The following is an 11177-nucleotide window of genomic DNA, read 5'->3' as shown; positions in this document are numbered from 1 at the left end:
TGAACAAGGTGACTTTCTAGTGCAGATGCACTCCAGGCATCAACTCATTACCAATATAAGAATGAATAATAAATACTTGAAATAAGCTGTGATTCTCATATCTGTCTCTAATGAGGATACAATTAAAAGTAACTTGCAAATGTGAAGTCTTGTATGAAATACAGTTCTTAAGTTAAATTAATGTTATCTTCAGTGAACTGACAATAATGTTTTGCTTAGAAATGTGCAATTCCATAATTACAGGGATTTGTAAATGATACTTACTAATGGTCTCATAAGCCTTACAAACAAACTAAAATAATTTTTTTTTCTTTTTTTTTTTTTTTTTTTTTTCCCCTGACCTGTTGAATGTTATAAAGCAAGAAAATATCATAAGGAAACTACGATTTGCAAAATAGCTGCTTTTAAAGATAAGTTCTCCATGACACTTGATTCAGGATTAGTGGAGAACAAATTACTTCATGGTACATACAGGATAGCACAGCAGTTAGAAGCATATAAAAAGGTTTCCATTTTTTGCCTCTGATTCCAGTTTCTGTGTGGATAGCTTCTCAGAGGACATTCTCTTAATTCTAACTTCAATGCAAGGCGAAACTAAAAATCAAGCTAACAAAATGCCTACAAATACCTATTAATTCATTCAACTCCATCTTTGTTTTGACTTTCTCAGTCCAAAGAGAAAGTATTTCTGTCTGAAACCTAAGGCATTTATTGAAACACAGCACTTTCTACTGAAACAGCTCCTTAAGAGTCTTAGTTGTTGACTCACCACCCACTGAGAATTTTCTTAAAGGATGAATAAATGCTTTTCTTAACCCTTTAAGGAACTGAATTTCCAGGTCTGAGCGCATACCTCAGCCCAACCTCCTGTCAGCAAGTAACCCAAAACTACATATGGATTTTGAGGGGAAAGAAATGTGGGATTGTGGGCAAAAAGATGAACTTTAAGAAAAGAGCAGAGTATTATGTCCCAGAAAGAATGGTTGAAGGGACTGACATCAGAATGTGCCACTGAAGGTCTCCAGTTATAAACACAACCATGAACACAAAATTGTGTTTTCATTTTCTTTGCAAATATAGTATGAATATAATATGTGAATATAGATTTGGTATGTCCTGCAAAGTGACTTTCGGTTAAATCTAATTTTTCAGTGGACATACTACACTTGATAAGTCAAGAGAACATTTCCTAAGAGTAAAATTTAACGATTTACTCCTAGAATCATAAATTTTGACCTTAGGGGATTTTCTGAAGAAAAAGAATAGTAGTAATAATAAAATAAATTTCCATCTCAAAGACTAAGTAGGGAATTAAAATAATTAATAGCTGGAAAATGTGTTATTTTTGAACTCTCCATACCTACTGCAGATATTTTCCTATGATAAGTAGGTCTGTCCCTCAAAGATTTGTAGAGTCTGAATTTCACCTGCAACTTGTGGTACGCATGTAGACAAAATTAATTTTGAGAAGTAATTTTGTATGAGGAGGGAAAAATAGAGAAAGACATCTTACTGATGGACAGAAGTCAAAGAACAGTAAAATGCGTTCGAGATAATGTTTTCCTGAGGTATCTAAATTTATTCTGTTTAGGAATAAACAATATACATTTAGAATCAAATGTGTGCCCCGGTGGCGCAAGTGGTAGAAGTGCCGCTCTGCTACACTGGAGGATCGAATCCCGGGGGGTTGGACTCGATGATCTCTAAGGTCCCTTCCAACCCACACGAGACTATGATACTATGATACTATGATATGAAATCATAGAATCATAGAATCATAGAAGATCTTGACTTGCATGGGACCCACCAAAATCATCAACCACAACTAGTGGCTCCACACACAACCATCCAAAACTCAAACCCTAGGTATGAGAGTGATGTCCAAACTCTTTTTGAACTTCAGAATAGATTGGTGCAGTATCCTCTGCTCTGGGGAGCTTAGGGCTCAACCACCCTCTCAGTTATAAATAAACAGTGTGTGAATAAACAAAGGCTTCTGATCCTTGCTTTATTGCCAGTTTGCCTATGAGGGCAGCTGCTATCTGTGACATGAGCTCCCTGCAGTCTGTGAAGCTTGAGATGAGCAAACCTACATACCTGCAGGGTTGCAAGGGCTGGTGCGTTGATCTGAGGCCTGTGTAAGCAGATTGTGAGGCTTAGCTGGTAAAGAGAGATGTCATACATGAGAACATATCAGTCTGCCTGAGGATGCAGACTGGAAATTCTAAGTTTAAATCAATCAGGATGGAAAATATCCTGTTTCTTAATGCTTTCTCCTTTTGGGAAAGAAACTTGTATTGACTATGCATGAGTTTCATTTGGGATCATAGTTATTTTGTACATGTATCACGTAAAATTAAATTGCTTCCTATCTTAGGTATTAAAAGCCAACTATTTTATAGTTTATTCATCATTTTAATGCATTCTCTTAGGGTATACATGAGATCATGAAGAAAGATTAGCTGTTCTGTTCACAGAAAGACTGAAGACCACAAATACTGGAGCACTGATCTAAAATCTCTGATAATCTAGATCTGCATGCTTGGCCAAAAGACTTGGAAGTAAAAACAATGGTTCCCGAAAGTGCTATAAAACAATAATGTTAAAACCAATTGAAGCAAAGCAGCTTCTGTTATTAGGATCACACGATCCCAAGATTTTTCTGGGTATTAATTTAACAATATATTGTAGTTCCTTTCAAAGATAGTCATAAATGACTTGATATAACATGAGTGGTTTGTTTTATTCCTATTGAGTTCCTTTTTCATTCAGGGGTTGCAATTACTAAGTCTTACAACAACAGTTTCTTCTTTTAACTGTGGAAAATTGCAGGCTGTTGTGATTTGAATAATAGTTCATTTTGAAATACTGACTTTTTCTGAAGCTAGTCTGCATTCTTAAGAACTCAAAATGTTGCATTAAAATGAACTATAAAATCCACAGTTTGTTTAATAGTGGCATGATGATATGTGAACTTAGAAAGCATCTTGCACTGGAAACATGATAAATTCACTTTTTCAGATTTATTGAAGTATTCTCACTTTAGAGGGAAAAACAATTGTTGAATTCGGTCTTACTGTAACTGTAGGATTAATATATCAATCATATAAATCAGCGAGATAATGAGAGACTTAGCAGCATTGCTCATTGTCTTTCTTTTATGTTTTCTGTGTTAAAAACAATTAATAACTATATTTTCCCTTCTCCACAGCTTGATATCTGGGGATAAGAAATATAGTGGTATTCTGAACACAGACTACATTCTGGAAAACATAGATGTAGCTGTTTTGATGCTTTTTTTAATTTTTTTTTTTTTAATGTTGGTATATTTACTCTGTGAATGAAGTGAAAAAAGAATTATGCCATTTTCAGATGTTGTAAAGGGGAAAACATGAATTTCTTCCAATTATCCATACAAAGAGTATTGATTGACTTTGTTTTTTGCGGCCCCAATGCCGATTACCTGAATCTTTTGTGCCTATTAAAGATTTGTCTGCCTATTCTGAAAGTAGAAAGAATGCTGCCTTTAATTCAGCACAGCCATTTGCAAATGAAATTATGGAACTTGTCTTGCTAAGTGTCCTTGTTTTGATAGGTTTTCCACCTTATGCAGTTCCAGCTAAATGTGAAGCAAACTTTACAATGTGATCATTAAATCTGCAGTTCAAATATGAATATTAAGTGTTGATTTTCTTCTTTCAATGTAGCTGGAAGCTGATAATGAAATTTTAATGTTACTGGTGTAACGAGGGTGATAATTTACTTTGTAGCAACAATTAATGGTAAATGCTGAATTATTTTCAGAGATCAAAAATTTGAGCCAATTTGGCTCAGGTACACCTGTAACAACTTTATGATTCCAATAAGGCTTGCATTCCATTCTCACTGGAGGAACAAAGTTTAAATAAAATTCACATTTTATTTTGAAAGAAGATTGCATTGCATTGTGTAAATGTTCTGAACTGATAGAACAGGTGATTATCTCCTTTGAGAGTAATAACCATGGCCTCTCAGTAACAAAGATAAGCTGAAAAAGAAAGCAGAATATTATATAAAGATACTTGATTACAATCTTTTTTTGTAGGCACAAAACAAATTTTAAATGGTAGGTAGTTATGCTTGTAAATTGGTCCAATTCCAGACTTGCTATACTTCTGGCTGCAGAAGAAATCTGTTAGTTTGACAACTTCAGTTTTTTCCTTTACTTACCTTAAAAATAACAGCAAGAACAAGTACTGATGCCCTTAAAAAATGAAGGTTTCACAGGCAGCTTGAAATTGTGAGTAGTTTTCATAGCAGCAGAAAGAAATGAAGGGAAAAATTGGGCTTTAGGAGAAAATGATTTAAAATATATATATAAAGAAAAAAAAGGAAAAAAAAAAAAAAAAAAAAAAAAAGCAGCAACAAAATCCATTACGAGCTAAAGCATTGGAAGTAGCAACTGAATCTTAAACATACTTTAAGTCACAAAGGTATATATGTAGAAGTTCGATAAAATGGTCAACCGAGTTGGACACAGTAGTTTTTTCCTCTTAATGTGTATTTTCCCCCAAATCTCAAGTTTCCTACTATGGATAATGTGAAGGGAAAACTGTCAAAGTCCGTATTGTATTTTTCATGGATGTCCAACCTTTTGGCTTGCCTGAGTCACACTGAGTGAATAGGAACTGTCTTGGGTTTCATACAAGTTGCTCTGAAAGTAATGCCTCCTGCTTATTTCCACAGAAACCACAACAGATACAAAGAGCACAATAACATTACTGTTATTCTCATATAAAACACTATTTTTCAACATAGTCAACAGCATTAGATATGCATTTTCACGAGCAATGGACAAGAACCTGCATGCCATGCTCATAACTATCCACAACAGCAGAGATGACCCACTGTTGCCACTGCTGAAAGTCACTGCCTCATTGTGCTCACATCTACTGTTTAGTCTCCATAAACATTCAACAAATTTCAATGAATGTCAATGGATGCCATTTTTTTTCTGCATGGATAAATTCAGTGACACACATTTGCATTATAAGCAATTCCATTTCAGACACCAATTTGTCAGACTGCCCCTCTGCTGCCATCTGTCACATGGCAACAAAATGTAACGGAATATTGGCAGGAAGGTTCAACTTCTACTGCCTTACCACCAACATCTGCCTCTGACATTATGGGAAAACACAATAAAACAGGAGGCATTACTTTCAGAGCAGCTTTCATAAAATATACATTATTACTAATATATAAGTAACATCACATTTAAATTCTTAATATTTTTCTTACAACACTAAAAAAAGGAATGTACACTCAGAAAAAGTCTAGTTGGATATTTAACCATTTTTTTTTGTGAAGCTAACACACCGGTCTGGTTTGAAGGAAGTGTCTGCAAGAGGCCTCAAGGTGTTCGTCAGATATTTTTTGATGAAATGTTACTATTTCTGTACTTCATCCACAAAAACAGTTGTACCCAAATGTATATACTGCCAAAAAGTGATGACATGAGTAAGGAGTAACTGGATGAAGGAAGAGCAACCGGTCTCATTTACTCAGACAGTTTGGCACTGCACGGTCATCAAATTGGAGACAAATGGATGTGATGGACAGACCACTATCTGGATAAGGAATTGGCTGGATGGGCGCACTCAGGGAGTTGCAACGTCTCAATATCCAAAAGGAGACTGGTGATGAGAGGCATTCCTCAGGGATCAGTTCAGGGCCAAGTGCTGTTTAACATCTTTGTAGGTGACATGGACAATGGATTGAGTGCACTCTCAATAAATTTTAGATGTCACCAAGCTGAGTGGTGCAATTGACTCCTTAGAGGGAAGGGATGCCATTCAGAGACCTAGACAGGCTTTAGAGGTGGGCCAATGTCAACTTCCTCAAGTTCAACAAAGCCAAGTGCTAAGTCATGCACCTAGATCAGGGCAATCCCAAGCACAAATATAGGTTGGTAGAGAATGGCTTGAGAGCAGTGCTGAGAAGAAGGATATAGGGCACTCTTTAATGAAATGCTCAACATGAGCTGGCAGTGTGCTCTTGTAGACAAGAAGAGTAACTGCAACCTGGGCTGCATCAAGAGAAGCATGACCAGCAGGTTGAGGGAGGTGATTCTGCCCCTCTGCTCTTGTGATCTGGAGTGCTGTGTCCAGTTCACAAGAAGGACACCAAGCTGTTGGAGCTGGTCCAGAGGAAGGCCACAAAGATGATCAGAGGGCTGGAGCACTTCCCTTACAAGAACAAGATAAGACTTGGGGCTCTTCAGTCTGGAGAAAAGAAGGATCCAGGGGGACCATATAGTGGCTTTCCAGTACCTGAAGGGGGCCTACAGGAGAGCTGGGGAGGTACCTTTTATAAGGACATGTAGTGACAGGACAACTGGAAATGGATTTAAATTGGAAGAGGGAAGATTTAGACTAGATATTAGGAAGAAATTATCCACTGCGATGGTGGTGAGACACTGGATCAGGTTGTCCAGCCAGGCTGTGAATGTCCCCTCCCTGAAGACATCTAAGGCCAGGCTGGATGTGGCTTTGAGCAACCTAGTGGGAGGTGGCCCAGCCTATAGCAGAGGGGTTGGAACTAGATGAGCTTACATGTTCCTTCCAACCCAAACGATTCTATGATTCTATGAAAGTCTGGTAAAGGGACATGGTCAGATTTTTGGGTTGAATATCTGGTAGCAACTCTGTATACTCCATTCAAAAATTTGCAGGTAATGCATTTATATCAACTGAAAATGGTGTTGTAAACATAAATCAGTGTAATATTTTTTTTGTACTGTACTCTCCTGCACACATGAAATACACACAAAACAGGCCATCTTCACTAAGCAGCTCCGGGTCATATAACATGCTAAATAAAATTACTGAAAGTTTCAATAAAGGTATAATCACATATTTAAATAAATACCATGTAAAGACAGCTGTTTGCTCATGGAACAGTCTCCAACAACAATACGAGCATTAGAAGAGTTAGACTGTTAGATGGGTCCTAGTAGCAGCTGTGGGGTGAAAAGAGAATGACCCATACATAATACAGCATTCTGTGAAGAACCAAAGGAGCACAGAGGACGGTCTCCATGCACTCCATCCTTCTCCCTCTTCACATACATGGTGCAGATTCTCTAACAAGTGGGCATCTGTAACATGTATTGTCAAGGGACATTGTTACAAGGGCAGCAGTCTGCTCTCTGCTTGCTGGAAGGAAACTTTGAATGACAAATGCTTTTCTGCACATGAATTAGCACAAAATTACCCCAAATCTTTGTGCTTTCATATAGATGAAAACTCAGATGAGAAATGTACTCCAGTCAAGGCAAGTCTGAAGAAATTCAGATATAAATATTTCATTTATTTCAGTTACATTCAAATATTGCCAACAGCATGACCTTTACTTCTGCAATAAGGCTTTATAAACGTTTGCTCATAAACAAAAATTGGGCATATGACTTTATCATCAAAAACATAGAGTGATGTAGAATGATGATTTTTATACTGGACACATTTTTGTTATTGGATTCTCTGGGTAATTAGTTATTATATCCTGATGTATACAATAATGAACCTCCTAAACGAATACAGGGCATGTACTTAACTCATCTGACAGCATAATTGCCACTAGAAGTTATGAAAAAAGCAAAATCTTATGCTCCCATTTGAAACAACATTTGTAAGAATGTTGCCTAAATGCTCATTATTTTCAGAAATTTTAGTGTTTACTGTTTCAAATTGTTTGTTTCTAATAAAATTAATTAAAATGTGTATTTACAGAAAACAGCAAGTGATAGGCATTTAATATATTGTAATGAACATGTTAGCAATGTATCAAAAAGAATGTGTGAAAATAAGATATACATATACATGCTATATTATGTACTCCTGAATCTCATTCTATCTATGCACAAAATCTAATCAAACTATCTGATGTAACATAAATGATCTTTTGTTGTTAATTTTGTCATCTGAGCTATTACCAACAAGTACTCCATGTTCTTTCTGGTCCTGTTCTTCACTGTCCATTCTGTTCTTCTTATGCCACACTCCTGTATCATTGTCCTCTCTCTTTGTTTAACTTTCTTATAGTTGTAACTTTGGTAGGTAAGAGCTTTTATTTTATATTGTTATAGCAGCTTTTACAGAATAGGTATAACTGGATGTTTGAGTACCACTGTAGGTTGCAATATATGGATGTATTTTATTGTTTCACACTGGAAAAAAATGGAGTGAGTTACATACATTCCTTTGTCATTTGTAATAAACACTTCAAAACTAGGTGGAAACTGGGAGTAGTAGTATTCTTTATTCTATAATGAGTGAAAGGAGACACTCGGTGTTTCTATTATCTGCAACAACTGTAAAAAATTTACTTGTTCTGTGTACTGATCTGCCTCTATTCGCAGTTTTCTTGTGCATACAGTGATGCACATGAAGAGTTTGAAGGCCAGATTTCTTGGGTTTCTGTAGCACTAAAAAATCTAGCAATAACATCTCCATGTCTTTACCAATCTTACTAATTTTCCTATTACAAATGTTCCATTTAGTATGAATAATCAAATATATGTCATAATGAGGGAAATTACAAAGGAAAGTAAGATTTTACTTACTGACTCATCTGCAGTGGTACACTGCCTTTGACAGTCAGCATTACTAGTATCTCTAGTAGCAGTTAAAAAGTACATGAATGGAAAAAAAATGATGAACAGCAAATAACTTTGTCTCTATTGATGTGAATTAACTTCAAAGAGTTGATTGATCACAGCTTCTACACTCTCCTGAGCAATTTAGAAATAAATCAACCAGAAAGCATCCCTGTTTTGTCCTTCAGTTATTCATTTATTTATTTGAGGCTCTGGATCATACAGTGCAATTCAGTAATAATGGAGGTACTTCTTTTTAGGAAACACTGGTCTTCATATGCTGACTGTTCAACAATTCATTCCAGTTCATGAAAGTACGAGTAATAGGGAGTCTCCTTCGCAGATTTTTCCTCCATGCATGCTCTGACAAGGCCTGGATGTTTTGCAGAATGGCAGCATGAATCTTGTTGTCTTCGGCTTTCACAAACTTCACGAAATCTGTGACAAACTGATTTAGGTCTATCACATGCAGAGACTCACTTACAGACTTTTTGACAGTTACATGGAAGTTAGCATCTCTGAAGTAGTGTAGCTGGAGAACAAATATCCCTGTAACGCGGGTCATAAATGGAGTCAGAGCAAAAGTCCAGTCAGACTTCCAAAGGCTGTTCCAGTGTTTTGAAGGTTGGTACTGATGAGCCTCAATGCAGGCCACTAATATCGGACTCTTCCCCAGGCTTTTTTTGAACACACAGCAGTTCCCTACAGGAAAATGGCAGTTTACGTAGACATTCAAGCCTTTGTGGAGGGCTCCTCTCCACAGCTCCCCCTCATCTAGCATTACTTTATGCAAATGGGTGTTGCTGGTTACCCCACTCAAATGGTCAATCTCAAAGGAGAATTTGTCTTGGGGGTAAAAAAAGCGGTTTCCCCCTAAGTCATTGTACTGAGTCAGTAGCACAGTGCTCCCATTTACAAGGACAGGGGTGAAATTGCTCTTATTGTGACGAGCCCCAGCGCGGGCAGCCTCCTGCTTCACCAGTTCATCATCTTGGAGCAGATCACAGAGATCTTGGACAATCTGCCTGAACTCCCCTGGAGGGGACTGGTGCAGCAGTCTGCAGATGAGGGACACCTTCTCTGACTCAGGCAGCCCCTGCCCCACACTCATGATTGAGGTCAGGGCTAAGAGAAAGATGGAAGATGACAGGCGAGAGGAGGAGATGCTGAGGGAACAGCCACAAGATAGTTCGGAGATGGGAGCAGTTGTGAGTTCCAGAACTCCACAGTTTGTGACCTCACATATCTGGAGCTAGTGCCAGTGGGGTCTGAGTGTGGGGAAGGCACCAAAAGGGTGCTGGACCCCCAGCAGAGGAGCTGGGGTGTGAAGGAAAGAAAAAGGCCCCACTGGGAGCTGGAGCATTCTGAGATGATGACCTGCCACATGCTAGAAATGCCATGAAAGTGAAGAAAAAGGAGCTCGCAACGTGGAGCCACCATGGAGGAGAAAAGATATCCCCCTCCACCTCCCTCAGCTTTGCCTCCTCTTCCTCCCCATCCTCCTCCTCCTCTTGGCCTTCTCTATGACACCTGCTATTGTGTGATATTTTCCTGCACATGAATCTGTCCTGAGGCCTAGGCCAGACTTGGTCCTGCATGGGACCACGTGGCTGGAGTGCAAGACGACCTAAGCCTGCAGGATGGTCTGCTCAAGGTGTGCTAGCCTGGGCTGGTTAGGCCAGTGGGGTGGGCACAGCGCCTCACTGCTGCTCCTCGTGGACACTCCTTTTCCTCTCTCTGTCCCTCCTCTCTCTCTCTGTTTCTCCCTTCTCTCCGTCTCAGGCCTTTCTTCCCCTGACTACTCTTCATCGTCCTGCACACTCTCCCTGTATATTTCTCTGTCTCTTTTCTGTACCCTTTTGCCTCCATGTTTTACTGAGTGCAGAGCACAAATGTATTTCTGTGCTCCTCATAGCCTGCTGTATGAAGTCAGAAAACAAGGGGTTTGACTATATGAAGGAAAACATACAAGCACTTTAGGTTTAAAATATTAATTGCCTCACCTTATTGAAACAATGGCAGAGGTCAGACTTTTCCTTAACTTGGTCTCTTATACATGGTTTTTGAGCATCATTCAGAATGACTTCATGAATGGGAAGATTGATTTAGATGCCACTGTTAAACTACTTGAAAAAATGCATGTGCCTTTTGATCCTGCCCACGTGAAACATGTTTTCAAGGTGAGGAATATGTAGATTCAGCGATCACATACATTTAGAAGGTCAGTTACATAAGGGTATTATATAAGCTGTGATTTTAAATATATATATATTTTTAATTATTTTGTGTGTGTGTGAAATTAGTTTCATGCTCACAAAGTGTGCAAAATCAGCAAATAATCTGCCATATCCAGATCTTTTGTTTCTGTGTAAAACAGATAACCGAGTGGTTGCATGACCACTACCATCTCTTCACCACAGTAAAATGGTCTTGAGTGATAAAAATAAATAAATATATAGACCCCAATTCCCAACTGTATTGTAACAAGGCCTCACCAGAGAACAATGTAAATATTCTGACTTCATTCCATGGAGCTGCTTTT

The 11177-nt window shown here is 38.1% G+C and overlaps 2 protein-coding genes across 3 annotated transcripts in view; one reads left to right on the top strand and one right to left on the bottom strand.

Moving 5' to 3' along the window:
- Positions 1-8808: 8808 nt before the first annotated feature.
- On the bottom strand, positions 8809-9901 carry CAPZA3 (capping actin protein of muscle Z-line subunit alpha 3). Its single transcript, XM_015867967.2, has one exon. The coding sequence runs from the start codon at positions 9744-9746 to the stop codon at positions 8892-8894; it is 855 nt and encodes a 284-aa protein (XP_015723453.1). The 5' UTR covers positions 9747-9901; the 3' UTR covers positions 8809-8891.
- A 155-nt stretch (positions 9902-10056) lies between these two features.
- Positions 10057-11177, top strand: part of PLCZ1 (phospholipase C zeta 1) — a 39552-nt gene continuing 38431 nt past the window's right edge. The window contains 2 exon segments of one of the 2 annotated variants that reach the window (NM_001323227.1): positions 10057-10087; positions 10692-10815. In NM_001323227.1, the coding sequence (NP_001310156.1) occupies positions 10074-10087; positions 10692-10815 (138 nt within the window). In that variant the 5' untranslated portion in view covers positions 10057-10073. 2 annotated transcript variants of the gene reach the window in all.

This window comes from Coturnix japonica, chromosome 1 (genome assembly GCF_001577835.2).
Source record: "Coturnix japonica isolate 7356 chromosome 1, Coturnix japonica 2.1, whole genome shotgun sequence".
NCBI classification, from domain to species: domain Eukaryota; kingdom Metazoa; phylum Chordata; class Aves; order Galliformes; family Phasianidae; genus Coturnix; species Coturnix japonica.
This window is presented reverse-complemented; position numbering and strand designations above follow the sequence as displayed.